Below are 20,637 nucleotides of genomic sequence, written 5' to 3'. Positions count from 1 at the left end.
AAAAGTTTTGGAAAGTAATGAAAGAAATACGAAGTGCAATCCAAAAGTACCATGTACAGGATGTTTTTTTAATAATATTATTCACCAACCATTTCTTTTCTACAAATGCAAATTAATTTAGTAATTCATCCCAAGGTCGTAACCCTGATCACGTGGGTATTTGGAAGGAATCTTGTGATGACACCGTGAAGGAGGCTGTGTGTATTACATTGTTAAAATCAACCAGGAAGATTGTCAAGGCATTGACATTATGACAGATGCTGTCATGGATGGTTTAAAAATGCATCTGAGAGAAACATTGTTGCTTTGAGCTTCCAGACCCAACAGGTGATCATGCTGAAGTTGTTTACAAGAGAAGATGATCTGTGTAGCCAGCGACCTGAATAGGCTTGATGAAAATAATGTTAAAATCCATTTTCACACACATGACAGCATTAATGTGAACAAAAATTTACCTGAACAGCGTTTCAAAGTGTGTGAGGCCGTCCGTATTTTATGTCCATTCCGACATGAAATGATATAAAATTTAATTTCGTGTTTCAATTTTTTCTGCCGCTGTGGAAAATTGTGCACCGATCTAAAAAAAGAAATACTACTAGATCTACCATTGAACTGTAATAAAGAACCAGGTCAACTTTATGTTTTTTCAGTTGTTCAGCGACTCGATCCACATCATAAATTAATTCATTGACTAGATTCTAGTACCAAGTGTTTTTAAAATGTCATAAAATAACTTACACAATTGAAAGTTTGAAAATATTTGTGACCATTAGCAGGGTTTTTTACACGATCATTGTCATCCAGATTCCAGATGAAAGCAAGACGACCACAACGAAAAAAAAAACACTGTTGAAATCCCTGATTGCCATATATATTGTGACAAATGCTATTCATAAACTGCAGATATACTGTACACCACAGGATTACGATTGGTGCTGTGATACATATTATTTTTTTTTGTTCAATTCTACTGCTCTTATTCATCACGACCAATGTATTTCGTTCTCGTCCAGAGAATAGCGCAGGACTATAATCTGTGTGTTGGACTGTGGATAAATCATGGATCATTTTATGAAGATGTGAAGACAACATGGCAGGTAGGATTTGAAACCCAACATCTACTCGTTTGTTGAAAAGACTTGGAAACGTTTGATGGATATTTACTTCCATTAAAACTTACATACTTGTCAAACGGCTAAGGTGGGTGGGTGTTTACATGATGTCACCCGTTTACGCATTAACCAATGAAATATGCGTGTTATCATGACGTCATATTGACCGAGTCAGATCACTTGTATAAGCTGCGCCCACAAGAGTGCGGTAGGAACTACCGCAGATGCCCCTTATGAAAATATGAAATTGGATTCAAAGCTTTTGAATAAATAAAGGAGTAATCGTTGGTGGGAACCAGCATGTGAAGTATCAGGTCAATCAGTCCAGTGGTTTCTGAGAAGATGATTACAGTGCAAAAAAATGCATTTTGAGAGAATGGTCCAAATGCAAAAGTCAAATCAAGGTTAAAATAACAAATATTGCAAAAAACACAACCCCACTACCATTAAAACATACCACATTTTATGACAAATGAATAACTAAACCAGTGTGCTGTGGATCACCCAAGTAAGTAGTCAAACAAAAACAGACACTTAAAACTAAAAAACTAAAGCCCAAAATGGTGGCAAACATTGATAGAAATTATGTTCCAAATTATGTGACGAAAATTAACAAAACCTCTTTGGTGAACAGTTTTATCTAATGAACTTGACCTTTGACCTCATGACTTATAACATGTTTTGTTTTGTTTGTTTAATGTTGTACACCCCAATAAATATATTCGATGTGACCTTGCCTTATATGTTGGTAACTCATGACCTTCAGAGAGTTAAGAGGTAAACAAACTGTTTTTCAGGTGATGGCCTGATGGCCTTTAGGATGAACTTAAACACATCAATGTGTTGAAAGAATTCCAAGAGCTGTAATGGAGATATGCATGATACAATATCCTGCCTAAATTTTTTAATTGAAAAAAATGGAACATATATACTCACACGCAAAAGAAAGTCGAGTATGCAGTTTACATGTTATTTATTTTCAACAGTAAAGACAAGACATACTAATAGGGCAAGATTGACAAAAATTTGACTGAAGACAGTTTAATGGATTAAAAGGCAGATGACATAATTGTTTTTTTTAAATGTTAAGGGCTTACACAGTTTCAGGTCAATACCCAAAATGTTAGTCAATACCTGGTGTGACCACCATTAGCATTGATCACTGCCACACATCTCCTGTACATTGAGTGGATCTGACGATTTGTGAAGGTCCTAGGGATCCTCATGCACACATCCAGAGCAGCTGTGCGTAGTTCATCGGCAGTTGTAGGGACTGGGCGCACATTGTACAGACGCCTTTGAACCTCATCCCACAAGTGTTCGATGGGGTTCAGATCAGGGCTGAGGGCTGGCCACGGTGGAACATGGATGTTGTGTTGTTGCAGAAAGGCCATGATAGCTCTGGCAACATGGGGACGAGCGTTGTCCTGCTGGAAAATGTGTTGTTGATGATGTTGTGTAAAAAATGGAACAACGTAGGGTCTGATCACTTTGTGGATATACCGCTGAACAGTGAAACCGTGTCCCCGACCTTGACCAACATTCAGAAAGCACATGGGTCCAAATCTCGCATTAAGTCCAATCCCTGCCCATATCATGACGCTAGATCCACCTCATGGATTCCTTTCCACAACGTTCTGTCAGCAAAATGACTCTTTCGTCTGCATGGGCGACACAAAAGCGACTTTCATCAGAGAAGATGACACGCCTCCACTCACGATGACGCCAATTGCGATGACCCTGTTCCCACTGAAGTCGTGCTTGTCGATGCCGTGGTTGGAAAACAGAACGACGTGCTGGTCGGAGACATCGGAGGTTGTTGGAACGGAGACGTCGGATCACAGTGTCCCGGCTAATGTGTCGATTATGTGTTCCTATGGTCTGTCAAGCACTTTCACTTGCAGTAAGGAACGGATGTCGCTGGTGTTGACGGGTAATCTGCAGATCTTGTCGAGGTGTGGTGACCCTAAGAGGACCGCTCCAAGGAAGGTCATCTGTGTTCTGTGTAGCATTGTATCGATGCAGGAGGCGGTAAATTGTGGTTATGTTAATGTTGACATGACGGGCAACATCTTGGACAGACTCTCCAGCTCCCAAACATCCGATAGCCTGGTTTCTCTGAATTTGAGTCAGGCGTGGCATTGTTGACCTAGGAGTGGTAGGTCCAAGAATCGGCCACAGTTTTATACCCACTATAGTTTGTGACAGTTCGTGCATTTTTTATTTCGCGAGAAATGGGTGCATAATTCCCACATATTCATTGAGATGGTGTGTTTTGGCGAATCGTTTTATATGTTGCGTTTTTACTTGGGGCTTCCAAAATGCAACCAAAAATATTGATAACACCATCAGGCTTCACTACATGCTAAAACTCGTATCAATTTATAGTTCCTTGTTTGTTACCCATTTGCTTAAAACCACTTGCGTTTTTTTGCGTGTGAGTATATATTGGACCCAACTACAAATGACACCTATACCAAATTTCAATACATATACTACCATGATTTTGGTTCTGATTGGTCAATCAGAGGCAATTAAATCACAATATACCCCCTCTTTGAAATTGAAACAGCTGGTTTGACGGCCGCATCACCATGGAACCTAATATTCATAGAATAGTACTTTTTCAGTCATTGTCGGTAGGCATAATATTAAAATAATTATATCTACAATTACAGGTTACAAAATGCACAAATGCGGTTACTACAATACTTAAAGTATTGTGGCAATATATTTTGTGCACAAAACACGACAGAAATCTAAAAAGAGAATGTATTTACGTTTTGGAGACAACAGAGAGCCTGCAATATGGCGCTTTTCTATATACGACTGTGAGGTCATATATATTGTGTCACAATGAGCTATATGACTTCAGAATTGTGACATGTGATGCGTTCGGTTTCAAATTCAATTAGGGCCGTTAAATCTACAGGTAACCTAGCTCTACATTGAAAACACAGTATGTTTATCTCCTAAACTGCCTGATGGCCAATTAATAGTTATTAATGAGTTTCTAAATGTGGCTGCTGTGGTGAAGGAAACAATTAAGATATTGTGCACACCAGAGCCAAGATTATACATGCAAAGTTTATGCTTCATAGACTTTGTAGTTTCAGACGATGGATTAAAACAAACAAATTATTGACGAATAGACGGATTTGACGATGGACCACATGCCTCGAATAAGCTCACTTGACTTTTACTCAGGTGAGTTAAAACTTAAAGCTCTGTTTCACAAAGAGCATGAATAGAATGAACATACTACAAATTGCTGTTTTCTAAAACACATTTAAGACTACAAAGATTTCAACAAAATCTTACATCTTGTAACTCTCAGCAATTCCTTAGCAGAAAATACACCTGTTGCCATAATGCTGTCATTTCCAGATACTCCAGAATGAATGTTACCTGGAACTGGAAAAGAAAAAAAAACAATTAAGTGATTGTAAAACCTCAGTTGAATTATTATTTCTAAAAATGCTGATTTTGTGTTCATCACATTCTTTCACCTCATATTCCCTTTAGTTTGTTTAATTCCCAGAGGGTTGAGAATTTGAATGCACAATAATCCAAAGGCCAGGGTGGTAATAGTACTGTAATGTAGCTCCATCAGCATTCCCTTGGTGATGCATTATGAATGGACTTGATCAAATCTCAACCATGTCCCTCCAGTCAGAAAATATTACACCCACACCTTGGCCTTAAGACAAGACAACTTCTTGAAGGGACATTAAACTTCAAAACTAACTTTTCTTCATCTTATCAGTAATAACAATATTTTTCTATCTATTTTCAAAAGTGTAATTGATTAAAGAGAAAATAGTCATCAAATATGCCAATCTAACACTTTTGCGTCCGTCCATGTTTCTGTCGTGAAGGGCAAAGAGGGCGTAAAATTGTGAGATTATGATGCTCGCAACATCTGTAAAAAAAAAAAAAAGGGGCTGAAATCTCAAGTCAATAGCATTTGCATTGTTTCAACATGCCACTTGGACAAGCTTTGGGATGTTCCAACTTAAACAACCCAGTCGAAGGGACACAGGTATAAGGGAAATCTTACTGTCAAATCCAAAATGCCTAAAAAAAAACAGTAAAGCAAATGATCACTTTTATCAAGGCTTCACAACATCGGCACAGGCTGAACATCAGCAATTTGGATGGCACAAGGTAGATAAATTTTGTTGTAATGTTGCTTATTTATTAATTGTAATTTTATTGGTATTTCGTATATATTTTAAATGGAAATACTTGTGATTATTTTGTAATAGATCTAGTGCATGTTGTTTTCCAGTATATTTGTTCATGTTGTTGTGCATGAAAACTAGGTTACCAGATTCTATAGGCAAGAATACTGCAGAATGCTTTGATTTAGGTCCATTATGAATGAGGTAGGGTGAAACGATGTTTAATATCCTGTGAAGATTATTCCATTCATGTAGCGACGTGCATGCACATTTGGTATGTGTGTGGCTGCTTGTACAAGTCCGGACTAATGCCATTTTATAGTGCTAGCCAACTGAGGTACATGGCATAATGATTCCGAGCCGCCCAGTCCTTGTTTTATCCCCTTAATGCTGGGTGAAGGCAGGGTTACAACAAGTACCATCTTTTAATGTCTTCTGGTATGGCATGACCATGGATCAATCCATGCTCTCTCTGGGCAGATGCTCTATCCACTAGACTATGGAGTGGTCCCATAAAAACTGTTATTCCAACATTTGCATAATATCCATCTTCCCTAGGCAAGGGAGTTAACTGACTTTAAAAGTCGAGTTTCCACCCTTGTCGAACTAGGCGGCAATTTCATGGTTCTATTGTAGCGCCACCAGTGGCGATTATGGGTAAAAAACCCTTCTATGTCCCTCCTATTCGTTTTTTTCTGTGAAGATACAAGACAATACACTTGCTAAAATAAATTACTGCTCAACCTGTGAAGATTCGGGTAAGATCAGGTTTTCAGCAGCCCATGTTTGCCGTGAAAGGCGATTAATGGGATCGGGTAGTCAGGCTTGCTGACTTGGCTGATGTATGTCATCGTATCCCAATTGATTGGATCGATGCTCACGACGTCAATCACTGGCTTGTTGGGTCCAGACTTGATTTTTAACAGACCGCCATCATATAGCTGGAATATTGCTGACTGTGGTGTTAAACAACAAACAAACAACTTACTACTTGTTTAATGACCCCCAGTGTTTTTTTCAGTCAAATATTGCAACATGTGTTGTAATTAGCTTTTCAAGTTCACTACTAAAATAGCTGCTACGAACATGTGTCTGCAGCTAGCTTTTCAACTGTAAGGCAGTTTAAATATTAACAGTGGATTTGTTAATCCACTGTTAATATTTAAACTGCCTTATACAAAAATATGTCTTATAAACTGAAAAAACACATTGAAAGGGTGCATGTCATAAACAAATGTGTGATAATATAATGTATAAAAGATATATATTATGTTTATAGTTTGACGTCAAGCAAGTTAATATATATCCATACAAAGCATGCTGCTGAATTGTTGATTTATGCAAATTTCATAGCACTGACATTGTTCATTGTCAAATCAAATTACTGACGTCATGTTGGCACTGTTACCATGGTTAATTTATTTGTTAGCAAAAAACTTATGTTAATGGCTGCAACACATGTAATCTTACCAGTTATGACTGTTATAACTGCCACAAAGCTTATATTTCATTTGTTTTACATGGGTTGTTGCCGAAATGTTAAGATGAAGGTAACCTTTGACATTGGCTAAAACAATTAAGGTAATTTATGTGTACTCTTAATAATAACTATTGGGTACAAATGTGCTTCAAAATTATATTTTCAATATTTTACATCACTTATAAGCTTCAAAGAGAAGTTGGCAATATTAATAATGTTGAAGCAGTCTAAAAACTCACTCACAAAATGTTACCAGGTTAACATGATTAGATCATTAGATCAACTAATGCAGCCGCTCCTTGTGTATTTTTTTTAACACAAGGTGACCTGCAGAAAGGCAAGAAATTAACAGATTGTGTTGCCGATTGACATTGAAGACTTCAACAATGTTGCTGTTGCCCTCCCCCTGTCAAAAAAAGTTAACTATGGCCTTGATAGTGTCTGCAATGGGGACAAGTTTTCTCAGAAACTACTGAAGTTAGTTTATCTAAGAGATACTTATCAAGACTGAGTCACTTTTTCAAGAGAAGAGGTCTTTTGTGTGTATTAATTTCACATTTAATCATTTTGTCTGATATAATAAAGCCCCCCAAGTGCCGACATCTTCTTAGGCTTTACAGGACTCATTTTTTATAGCTTAAGTAGTATAGGTAATGGTGATTCTGGCTCACTTCCACTGGAGCCAGTTTTATATACCTATACAAACACTAAAGGGGGAATTTTGTTTATGCCAAAATGATGATGCGATTCAACAATTGTCATGAGATAAAACTAAATTGTAATCAAAATGGCTCTAGCTCGACACCACTTGGAGCCATTTTCAAACCTATCAATGCTTCTATGATTATAGACAATGACAGTTCTGGCTCACTTCCAGTGGAGCCAGATTTATATACCTATACCACTACTACAGAGGGATTTTTTTATGTCAAAATGATGATTCGATTCAACGATCGTCATGACTCGTATTAAAAGAATCATCAATATTAATTAATAATGAATAAAATTTACTATAGCCCACGAGGATATTGGAAAGGTATAGGAGCAATACAAAAATTAGCTACTGCGGCTAAGGTATCTAAAATTGTGGCAAAGGATTGGTTAAAGAAACAAGCTATGTGGCAAATATACTTACCGGCACCTCGTTATATACCGAGGAAGAAGTTTGATATTTTTACAACGAATGAAGTTCATCAGGCTGACCTCTTGTTTCTCCCCCATGATAAGGTAAGAAGCAAAACGTATAAATACGCTATAACCCTAGTGGATGTAGCGGAACGTTTGTTTGGCTATCAGTATGGGATTGAAATGAAATCGGAACGATTAAGATCAACCGAATGGGTGACACGATTATCAGCTGTTGTATCAGCGCTGAATAATGTAGTAACGAGATTAATTGGGAAGAAACCATCCGATGCGATTAAAATGAAATCTGTGACTTCCGAATCTTCAGCACCGAGGAGAGGCAAAGAACAAAAGCTTCTGGATAGAGTAAGCATAAGATATTTATACCAGCCCGGTGAACTCGAATGAGGCCTACGATTTGGTCCCTTAAGATATATAACATTAGTCGGTTGGTTATGAAAGAAGGAGAGCCTATTCTTTATTATCTTAAAGATGGACCGGGCAGGGCATTTGTACGAGAAGAGTTGCTCATAGTTCCCAACGATACAGTATTACCACCATAACCATAAGCATAGATAGTTACACCATCCTTATCAATCCATCTCTTTGTATCTAAGGGGGTAATGATGTCTTGTTCATTCTTAATCCATATATCCTGTGATTGTCACTTCTTAAATAGTTTGTCTCGTGTTTGAATGTTCTACCGTTGAATAATGCTTCTTTATACTGTTCGTGTTTAAATGCTTTTTTTCCACATACTTCTTAACACCCTTAGCTTTTCTTATCTCTCCATTATCGGACTTCTTTATAGAATACATCTTAGGTCTTAATCCGACATACTCAGCAATGGGGGTCCCAGCACATTCATCCTTCATCTTACCTAACACCTTTTTATTTACTATGCTGTGCAGTGGATTATCTTTTGGGTAATCGCTCGTGTCGTACATATCTATTTTTTCTGCCATATCTTAATACACATCATCGGTTTGTATTTCCATCAACAAAGAATCTGTGTCAGTATATAACACCTCGCATCTATCGCCGTATTGCTTCTTAAGTTCGTTGTAATAAAAGTCATACTTTAAGAAGTCAAGAATACTCATACCGACGTACACCGGTCTGTTGAATTTTATACTACTCTTCTGCATATGTAGTGCGGCTAAGTCGTTATCAAATATCTTGCTTCTGTTAAAAGCCACACTGGCTATAAGTTTCCTGAGTCTTTCTTCCTCGTTAGATCTGACTAATTTAACATCAACACGCTTCCTTAAATTCTCCATAGTTTTACTGAATACTGAGTTATTCATGAGCTTATATAGGTTCTTTTCAAAATCGCTGGTAGCTATCTTTCTTAAATCTGTTTTCAGCCTTATATAGGGCTCCATCCAAGGGCTTTGATCAAACTTTAGAACTCTGTGTATACTCTGTATTAGTTTCATGCCTAACGATAGATATAACTGGAGATTTCTGTAGTGAACTATATATTTTGTCTTATCCATCAAATTTGGTACGAGTTTTTCTACGTTAGCTAACCTAGTATTACCCATCGAGGAGTGTTGATATTCCAACATCCAATCTTTATTCACCATTAATCTTTTGGGAGCTAGCAGATAACTGTTATGGTCTTTGTGCAACGAATTTGGATATTCCAAATCAACTTCTAGTATGCACCCATTCTCAGAATCTGTGGGGATCGATATCACATCGATATCATTCACATCGACCCACTCAAACCCACCCGTGGGTAAAGGTTGACTCATAGCCCATACGTACAAATTATTGGCGTCGAGATATAATATGTGCATATCGGGTTTACTCGGATCATATCCTTCCACTAATTTATTTTAGCCGTCATCCATATACCACCCCTTAATCCTTCCTCAATAAACAAGTGCATATCGTAATCCGCGAGTAATTTTAGTTCTACACCGGTCTTCTTCAACAATGCATCCCACGATAGTCCGGGACTGGAATAGTACCATGCTGGGTCCAAGCCGTATTGTTTTAAACATGTCTTTTGAAATATCTCGAATATATCGGCGAGTAACAGTACATCGGTTTTTAAGTACAGATCGTGATAATCAGCTAAATTCTTACAACCTAGATTATCCCACACCGTCAGAGAATGTTCATAATCGGCAACGGATATTTTAGATTCTGTTACGTAACTATAGAATGATTCAAGGGGTGGTAATTTAGTTTTGTTGAATCTAGACCAATCATCCATATATTCGTAAGGATATACACCTTTTCTCAACAACAAATGACGAGTTAATCGATCAGTATATTGATTTGTTATTGCAAAGTCATCGGGATTGTTCGCATTAGCTAAATTGTCCAGGGAAGATAACAGAAGCTGTACGGAGTCTATGAATCTAAGCCCATTACTTTGCTTTATTCTAGCTTGCCCATCCTTGTCCGTATAATGTATAGTTTTAGTCAACGAGAATGATATGTATTTTTCCATATTATTAGGAATGCACGTTGAGCCGCCGTCGGTCTTTGAGATAGCTTACATGATGAGATGTGAATCATATCCTCTAAGGTTGTGAAACACAACGGGGATGGGTATTGTTTGAGAATTCATTTTTAGTTTCAAGTTACACTCGTTATACCCGGCTCCCCGATAATTACCCATGACGTGGCAATGATCTCTTACGGAATCCCTATTCAGGGGTTTATTACAAACATGACAACTCGTTGATTTCTTATAGGCCCTCCAATCATCCTTCGTCATACACATGGGTTTCTTACGCGAAATATTTTCCCTGATTATTCTCTCTTTGTTTTGTAGATGTTCTAGGAACTTTCCCACTGCATCGGGACCTCTGTAAATCACAGGCAGGTTTGTTTTCCCATCATACCTTACAACTATATATCCAAACCCACAAGGAATATGCTATTGAGTTTTGTACGTAAAACTACATTAAGTATTGCGTTCAGTATTTTCTATAGGTTTGATAAGTGCTTCGAAGTCAGCTTAAATTATATAAGGTACTGGCATTTGATTACAATAATGTTCAAATTTTAGTATATTTTTTCCCTCTTTAGGCATATCAATCCTGATAGCAGTCTGTCCAACACCTCTGGACTTCTTTATGCGCTTCTAATAGATCTTGTCTGCTGTACCCATGCAGGCATCTTTTGCAGAAATATTTCTTTCCTGCATGTTTTGTTTGATCGCATAATAGCCTGCTTAAACTCTTTATCCATGTATAATGATATTTACCATCTTTTTCGATCAGAAATGAATTGATTCTGGGAATATTGTCCGGAGCGGAGCTTATCCTGTGTACAACAATTCCTTTATGGGAATGTCTGAAAACATTTAGAGCTAAATTATTTTGCTTTTCCACCTTATCAATTTGCGAGATTGGTGTAGGTTCGTCTATACCATCAAAGTTGAGTCGTTTTGGGGATAGCTAGAAGGCCTATCCAGATTTTTGTCTACAGGGAACAAAGCAGATCTTATAGCAATTCTTAAACAGCCATTGCCTTTATTTTTTACATTAACTATAGCTTTTTTCTTCTTATAATACGGGGGTAAATCTATATAAGATCCACCTTTGAAAGGCCTATAATTTGCTATATCTAAATATAAACTATCGATTTTATCCACACCCAACCCAAACCTCTATTAGTCCAGCGTTCTAAAGTTTCTTGTATCCGTTGAATTGATGTATCTAATGATGTGTTCATTAGTGGTGTAACGATACGGCGATACAGTATTGTATCCCGATGCACAGCCCACGATATGATGCATCGATTTGGAAAGCATGTATCGCGATACATACGATATTTTCATAACACAGTTATACCTACCGTATTTTCTTGAGTATAGTGCACACTTTTTTCCAAAAAACACAGCTATGTAGAAGGGGTTGCGCATTATACACGAATTAATGAGTTTTGATGTTTTTCCCCCCATGGAAAGACATTACCGTGAGCACGTAACACCGGAAATACCATATCAACAAATCCATACTGAAGTACGCAAATTATTCATGTAATTACACTGTCTGGCTATAAAAAGTGTTCTTTGTATATCTGGACTTATGTTTGTAACTTATTTCATTAATTTTATTCAAAATTCCTTTTAATATTGTTTTAATTAATTTCGGCGAAATCGTGTGTGAAGCGATTGGAAGATAGCACAACTCACCGTTATTAACAGCAACCACGGTCAGATTACCGCTATTGACGCCTTGAAAGGAATTTTAGTTGATACTAATGCCATACTTTGATTCGTTAAAAGTCAGATTTGTTTTTGTTGGACGATTCTATGTCAACACGTAATTCTCGCAATCACGCAATCACGTGCACGGGAGCCTTGACGGTGACTGGTCAGACTGGTTCCATGTAAAAAATAATACCCGGCAATAGCGATCAGCTGCTTCGCTTAGGGTTATTATTATTTTAAATATGTTTAGTAAAAGCTGCATCTAAATTAACAATATATTGGAATATATTATTCCTGATAAAAAATATTGAACCCGCTAGAGGGGCGTGCGCATTATACATTGGTGCGCAATATACTCAAGAAAATAGATGAAATACATGGGCGGATACAGCTTTTTTGAAAAGGGGGGGGTGCACAATAAAGATCTATTTATTGTCTTTGGTGGTAATTTATACAGAAATAAAGATTTTTTTCGAAATAAAAAGGGGGTAAGGGGGTGTGGGGGTGGGGGTGATGGGGTGCGCCCATGAAATACTTTAACAGTTTCAAAGCCAGTTTGTTGTTTCAGTAAAACATACTGTATTGCTGACAATTTGCTATAACAGTAAATAAACACCTTATATCTTCTTCAACTGTACTAGTCACATCTTTTAGATAGCAGAAAGACATCAACTTGGCTTAGCTTGTACCAGTAAACACTGTATCGTGATACGTATCGTATCGCTACCCCTGTATCGGGATACGTATCGTATCGCGACCCTCCCGTATCGTTACACCTCTAGTGTTCATAGTATCGGATTCGGTTATAACTTCTTGATTGCTACGGAAATAAGGTTCAGTATATTCGGTGTCATTTTTACTCAATGACATTTTATTTTATACAATGTAAATCATCTAACTCCTTGTTAATTTTGCTCGATACGATGATCATCAACATCCATGTTGGAATTAATATCCATCTTCCAACCTCTTATATAATTACCAACGCCGGCTGTCGTTACAAATCTTAATTCATCAACTGATTGATTTTTATCATCTGGTTGATTTTTATCAACATTTAGTAAATCAATCAATTCAGCTTTTCTCATTCGAGAATAACCTCTCAGCCCCCTTTTTTAATCGCTTGAGCTTTGAGTTCTAACATAATAAAATATGGCATATCCAATACAGCCCGAAATAATAAACTGTTGCAAAAGAATGGGTATTTCAAACCACATTATTACATAATAACAGCTAATGTTCAATTTATTGTATTTTTGCTATATTTTTGCTATATTTGCTATAATTTTGCTATTTTTGCTCAACAGTTGCTATATTTGCTAAAATTTGCGATATTTTTGCTTAGCAGTTGCTATAATTTTGCTCAGCAGTTGCTATTTTTGCTATAATTTTTCTATTTTTGCTAAGCAACTGCATAAACAGCTGGTTGATCGGTTTTTAATACAAGTTTACAGTGCTTCGTTTCCGCTAACAGTTTTCTGACTTACTGCTCGAGCTTGGTATAAATAACATCATTTTCGCGTAGACATTCCTCAAATGAATCTCGGTCTTTGCAATGAAACAGGGCTGCCCATTTGGTCTGCTCACTCAGATCTTTCAGGACAGAGTTGTATTTTTGAGTAAGTACCCAAACACTTTGCTGAGTATGTCTTCCGGAGAATGCTAAATATTAAAGCATATCTTTCTTTTTGGTAAGTTCTTTACTCTCACTGCAGTCGTCTATTATGAAAAAGGTTGATTCTCCTTTGTATTTTTCGTGACATACTCGTAAACAGTCTTGTAAACGATCTCCCGGATCAACTTTGTACACCCCGGGATCATTCATTACCCAATCTCACGATAGGTATGTTTTATTAACGCTTATAGTCGGGCACAAAATAATAATATGGTCGAAAACATCCCAATAATGACTTTGTAAAATATCTAGAATAAAAGTTGTTTTTCCGCAACCAGTTTGCCCGCAGATGAAAGCGCAGTGCGGTTGTTTAGGTAAAAGATTATTAATAGATCGCTTGCACGAATCTTCCAATCTGTATATTAAGTTACGCGTCCATAATCACGTAGAAATATATGTTTAATTTTCCAGCTGCTTCCTGGCGTTTTGTTATCTGCATAGTAACACCCTCACTGGCATTTTCTATTCTCCACCCACTACCGTGTAGTTGGTCATCGTCTGTGGTTCGCATGTTGAGCCATAGCGCATATTTTGCAGTAGGGAATTCAGCCATCGTTACATCCCCGAGAGACAGATCTTTCACGACCGCGTTAACTTCTGGGCTTCGTTTTATAGAAGGGAGTTTTTTAATCTCATCCCACTGTTGATATGATCGCATGCCTTGACTATATAGTTGATTAGGCACGCCCTCGATAGTCAATTCTATTTTTGTAATCTTGGGGTTGTAGAACTCGGTATCTCTTTGAAATGCTTCAGAGGGGTCCTCGAACCATTAAAATATCCTTCAACGATCTAGCAGGGACGTTTAGATTAATATTCCACATCGTATCTCTTTTGTTCCTGGTGATCTTTCGGTTTCTAAGCACACGATCGTACAAAATGGCTAAACTTTCGGTATACTGGTTACAAATTTGTCTGGCTAATTCAGGATCTGTTATATCATACTCCAGGGAGATATTGCCACTAGAATAGCTACCATCTTCAGAAGCTTTGATTACTCTGCTGTAGTCATTAAAAGTGAGTTTGTATTCTAACCTATCGTCTAGGGATGCTTCATTAAAGGGCATGTGACTATCTAGTAATTCAAAGTCGAGTGGAATATAGAATCAGTTAACTGATGCATCAGCAACAGCCTTATCTACTACGATGGTACTATCACCACTAGAAGCACCCACACGCAGTCTCAATGTCTTGTGATTACAAATACCTTGGTAATGTAAGTTTTCCTGTTCTTTAGCCGTTCTCCAGAGATCCATGTAACAGAAGTATGCATCACTATCGTCAATACTCAAAACTTCATTACCGCCAATTTTAATCGCGATTTTCTTAACAATCGCACGACCTATGTTCTGAACGCGCTCCATGCTAGTGTTGGTAGAATTTAAAATAATTGTAAATGATAGTTGGGCAGTTCCTGGAACTAACACATCGTGAGCTCCTAGATTAGGAAAGCGAACCAGAAGTGTTTGATTCTGATCATTGGTACTCGGGTTATTAGTTATAGTTCCAGACTGGCGAATTGCTTTGACCCCTAATGGATCCCGAAGTCTACGTTGTGGGTTTAACTTGCGTCCGTATTGCGAAGACATTGTTATATTGAAATTATGTAACCTTATGTTTAATATAACAATGGATGATTTTAATCTAGATAACTTTGATAACCCGAGTACAATTGAAGAGGGTTCTGATGAAACCAGCCTTATGAATCTTAACTATGAACTTTTGAAACCAGCCGTTAATGATTATTAAGATGCCTTAAAAGAAACTCCTATTGGTCGTGACTATTCAAAGTTTACGATAGATAGTAAAGGAATGTTGCGACTGCATGGCTCTCCGGATATTGACCTTATGAATTCTCGTACTCGTAAGCCCCTAGCCTTGTCTACGATAGCTAGTAAACATGGCATCAACATTGTTCGTAATGAATTAGGTTTTGTAGACTACTCATGAGCAAAACTTTCTGCGAAGACTACTTAGGTTCTTTCGGGCTGTGGGTACTGAACTCGGTGCCATAGATAAAGATAATTTGAAAGAAAGCTCGAAGCTGGCCTCGGACGGACTCAGAGAAATCTTGGATACCTACTATGATAATTACAATATTAGGGAATTACGAGGTCTTAACAAGGCAATGCAAACAATGCGGGGAGAACTCATCAATAATATAGCCAAGCTATCTGAACTCGACAAGCATATAGCTTATGAGAAAAGAAAATTTGAACAGGCTGGCGATGAATTCAGTAGACGCCGCGTTGCAGAAAGAATGCGTAACTTAGAAGACGAAAGATCGGCCCGCCTCGAAGTTGCTTCGAGTAATAGAAAGGCACTTTGTTCACAAATCAGTCGAGTTCAAGAAACTATCGATCAAGTCCTCAAAGATGATACTACACTGGCTGATAAAATTAAAACATTGTTCAGAGAACAGGTGATAACCATTGCCTGTATTTTAACAGCATTGGGATTTACTATATAGACTTTGACTCTCCCACACCTCCTAGTGATAAAAATGGTGTAAAAGAGTTGATAAAAAAGCATTTAAAAGCATTAGGTTCAGCACTGGGAAAGCTTGCTGGGAAAGCCACATCTGCACTTCCCGGTATAATAGGGAGTATTGTTTCCTGGCTCTTGAATTTATTTGCAAAGACCACCACTTGGCTTAGTCAAAACTTGTGGGCACTGATCGTAGCAATTGCAGGGCTGTTGTACTTATCCGTTAAAGACTATTTATCCAAATCAGTTCATTAAGAACTATTTATCCAAATCATGAGTAAACCGGCCGCGACACCACCTACTATAAACGCTGTTTTTTCATCAATATGTTGTTAATTTTTAGCGGCAATATGTGGTGGCACTTGTGGTTGTGCGTCAGTAGACACGTCAGTAGGTGAGTGATTGTTGTGGTGACTGTGATTGTTGTGGTGTCTGTGGTTTGACTATTCCTGTTTCGCCTGTGTTTGTTTGCGTTATTAATTCCGTGTTAATATCTGAATATAATACCTGGTTTTTGTTGATCGGAAGCAATAACAATTTTATTATTATAGCAAATCACTTGACCGATCTTAAGTTCCATATTACTCAGAGACATATATAGTCCTGGCGCATAAACATAATCTACTTTGGATTGAGCGTACTGTAATACATCTTGATAACACTTTATAGAAGATGGTATGTCAACTGGTGAATTAATAGCATCCTCTACGTTTGCGACAAACTGTTTTTGCACATCGAGCGCCGTCCCAGAACCAATTATTCCCGTTCTTGTTTGCGATTGTGCACCAAGAATTGCCCATACATAAGTTCTTATTGATTCATTAACTCTTACAACTCCTGGGTTAGTAAAATTATTTTCCGTTTTATCATACAGAAATTCATTCCAAGCGTTTGCTGTATCGTTTAGTTGCACAAAGTTTGTAACAATATAAGCTAAACCACTCTTAAAGCTCATAAGATCTCCTCTCCAATCGTTACTCGAAAGTTCCCAGCCATGATAAAGATTATGCATTCTTACAAAAAGATTGTTTTTTTGTAACAACAAATGGATCGAATGGTTGATGAGTTTTTTTAACTAAATGATTGCTTTCTTCTTTAACAGTTTTTTGTCCAATGTACGGAACACCTAGTTAAGTCCTTTAATACGCCAATCTTTACTCGTAGAAATATTAAATTCCTGACAAATACGCGAACCTATTGTATGGATTATTTGTGGAATTCCATGCTCGATCCTGCAGTAACGGGACACTAATTTCTTTAAGTATACGTCTTATCTGATAGTACACGTGAAATGATAAAACAGATTTATTTAGTTCAAATCCTGGGACATAAAGAGATACAACACATCCTGTTGTGGCACACCATACAGCAAAGTTTTACTGGTTCTGCCAAAATTGCATTGGATTTTGGAATCAATCATCCACCATTTTATCGCTAGTTGCCGTGACCCTTTATTTTTCAAAGATATCAGGGAATTTAACCAAAAAATTAGCACCAGAGGCACTTACTAAAATCGACTGATTAGTAATGTAAGTTGATTTCATACTTAAGTTATGATATAGTATCTTTGTATATTTAATATGTATGTTACACTCCCGGGAGTAACAAATGGTCAGTCTATTCAACTGCTTCATACCATCGATAACTCGGCTGGTCAACTTGAAGTCGCTCTATGTGATGTAACGTATTACCCGCGGTGGACCAATATAAGTGCTGCAAGATATAATAATCAGATAATACCAGGTGAATTAGGTGATGATAACATTTACATTATACCTGATGGGTATTACAGTGTATGCCCACAATGATGAATTTTTTAAGCCTTTGGGAGTTAGTCTCACACAAAATGAGTCGAATGGGATGCTGATTTTAAACTCTGGAGAAAAGAGTATAATTCTTGCCCCGAACATATCAGTTACACTTGGAATTGAAATTTACTTAAGAGTAAGAATGATATTAATACAACCCAACGAAACAGTGCATGGAGTTAAATTGCCCGATTTAGTTCCCTATAAAGAGTTGTGCATCCATCTTGATCAGATCAGTACAATGTATAATAATTTAACTCAAAAGTCCTTCAACTCTGCTGAGAGCTATTCCAGTCAAAGATGAAAACCATAATAGCGGTAGAACGGAATCTTTCTCAACATTACAATATAAAAAGTTAAAGACCTCAAAATTTCTGTAATAGATGTAAAACATTCATTAGGCCCTGGATTGCATAACCTCAGACAATGTAATACAATTGCGCTTTCCGATCTTGGAGACACAGAAGGATTCGGTAAACCCAGTACCGATGGCAAGTTATACGCTTTACACTCACAAGATAATGTATACAAGCGGAAAGAAGTTACATTCACAGCTAATCTAGGAGATTTAAGTGATGTCTATGTTAGTAGACTCAATAAAAACACTTCGGGCAATCTTACTTGCAACGATGATAATAAATGGACTATGGTCGAAGCAAAAATTGAGTGGCTACTGAATATCGTCATTACCCCACCATATGTGATGATGGGTAAGGGACATCAATTAACTAAGATAATAAATAGTGGGATAGTACTCGGGGCTTATATCGCATCAAAACAAAAAAGTGTGTTAGTCGCTCCCCTGCCAGAAAACCCAGGTCATATGTTATTGAGTCATGCGGCAGTAAAAAAGTTTAAATTTGGTTACTGAATACAATGATATTAAAGATAACTGGAATGCTATAGCTGCTCTTTCTACAATTATTATTGAAGTCTTGTTTAAAGATGCACCGGTAGATGCCTTCGAAATATTACCAGGTCTATCAATTAAATGGTTTAAGAAACAAGAGCGTCGACATTGCAGTATTATTTATATGGGAGTATCACCCATTGCAACCCTTGAGGGGATCCAAATTAATAAAGGTGATGGCATTTCTCTTATACTAAGATATTTATGCCGTATAATATACATTTAATAAGGTTGATGTATACTCTCAAAACATTTAAGCAAGACCAATTATAGACTATTATATGATATGATAATATACACTATGGGTTTATATCTGGTGCTCGATGAAGCATCTGAAAAGATGGATACTGTTGATGGATTTCAATTACATCAAATAAGCGACATAAAACATTGAATAGAGAAGGAGAGGGAGATGAAACTTGGATTGTATAAAAAGTATCGCAGAGCTGTGAATGCTCTCGACGGAGTTGACACTGCACTTGTGACAGCTGGCATGGGACTCGGTGTAGCCGGTGTTGGTTTATTATCAACTATAATCGCTGCGCCTATCGTACTTGGTATGGAAGTAGCTGCCAGAGTCTCAGGACTGGCCGGAATAGCGATAAAATTTATTTCTTGTAAGTTGCAAAAGAAAGCATTAAAACATGATAATATTCGGATACTCGCCGAAGCAAAGTTGAACAGCATTGAGGATCACATTTCAACAGCACTGTCTGATTGTAAGATATCAGAGGAGGAATTTCGTTTAGTGTTGTCATAACTCAACAAATACAACGTAATGAAGCAGGAGATTCGATCCAATTATTGTAAGGCCAGTGGTATTAGCGAAGACGAGAAAAAAAAGTTAATAGAACAGGGGAGACAACAAGCATGTCAATTATTCCGCTCCAAAACCAAAGAACTGGTTTGAGATGAAAAATAGATTGCTTCCTATCGTTGGAAAATACAATTATTTAGACGAATGCTTACATAAGTATAAAATAATGGAGAATTACAAGCCAATCATATGACGAGAATTACCACAGGGTATATATTATATCAGTGATGTCAAACTAACCAAATACGGTCATCAATTGTTTCTTTCCAATTTCGAAAAAGTGTATATAGTCTGGTCTCCTAGTGAAATGAACGAAGAACTTAGTAAAAATGTTGAATATCACTTTGTTCAAAATAATGGTATGCGTATGAGTAAAAATAATAGAGAATATTTTCATTACAATTTAGTTTAATATCATGACGATCTTTAAAACGCATCATCATTTTGGCATAGAAAATTCCCTCTGTAGTAGCAGTATAGGTATATAAATCTGATTCCAGTGGCAGTGAGCCAGAATCATCATTACCTATAAAAATTTATATCATAGAAGCATTCATAGGTTCGAAAATGGCTCCAAGTGGTGGTGAGCTAGAGCCCTTTTCATTACAATTTAGTTTAATCTCATGATGATTGTTGAATCGCATCATCATTTTGGCATAAAAAACTCCATCTGTAGTAGTGGTATAGGTATATAAATCTGGCTCCAGTGGAAGTGGTCCAGAACTGTCATTGTCTATACTACTGCTTATATCCACAACTATATGAACAAACAAAATTCTTATGTGCCCCATGGCGGGGAATAGTGAAAACGATGTCTTCTAGTTAACTTTAACTTGATTTTCTTAATCAGGATTGTACA

The 20,637-nt window shown here is 37.2% G+C and overlaps 1 protein-coding gene across 4 annotated transcripts in view; it reads right to left on the bottom strand.

Moving 5' to 3' along the window:
* The window catches only part of LOC124110926 (nuclear factor 1 X-type-like), a 334,632-nt gene that overhangs the window by 139,245 nt on the left and 174,750 nt on the right, over positions 1 to 20,637 (bottom strand). For 2 of the 4 annotated variants that reach the window (XM_048399802.1, XM_046470408.2), the window contains exon 5: positions 4,434 to 4,526. The exons of 1 other annotated variant lie outside the window; for it this stretch is intronic. In XM_048399802.1, coding sequence (XP_048255759.1) covers positions 4,434 to 4,526 — 93 coding nt within the window. The remainder of the gene's footprint in view (positions 1 to 4,433; positions 4,527 to 20,637) is intronic. One more of the 4 variants, XM_048399803.1, reaches the window with a different exon arrangement.

Source organism: Haliotis rufescens, unplaced genomic scaffold (assembly GCF_023055435.1).
Source record: "Haliotis rufescens isolate VD_foot unplaced genomic scaffold, xgHalRufe1.0.p SCAF_2, whole genome shotgun sequence".
In the NCBI taxonomy this organism is placed as follows: domain Eukaryota; kingdom Metazoa; phylum Mollusca; class Gastropoda; order Lepetellida; family Haliotidae; genus Haliotis; species Haliotis rufescens.
Note: the sequence above shows the minus strand (reverse complement) of the source record. Positions and strands in the feature narration are given on the sequence as shown.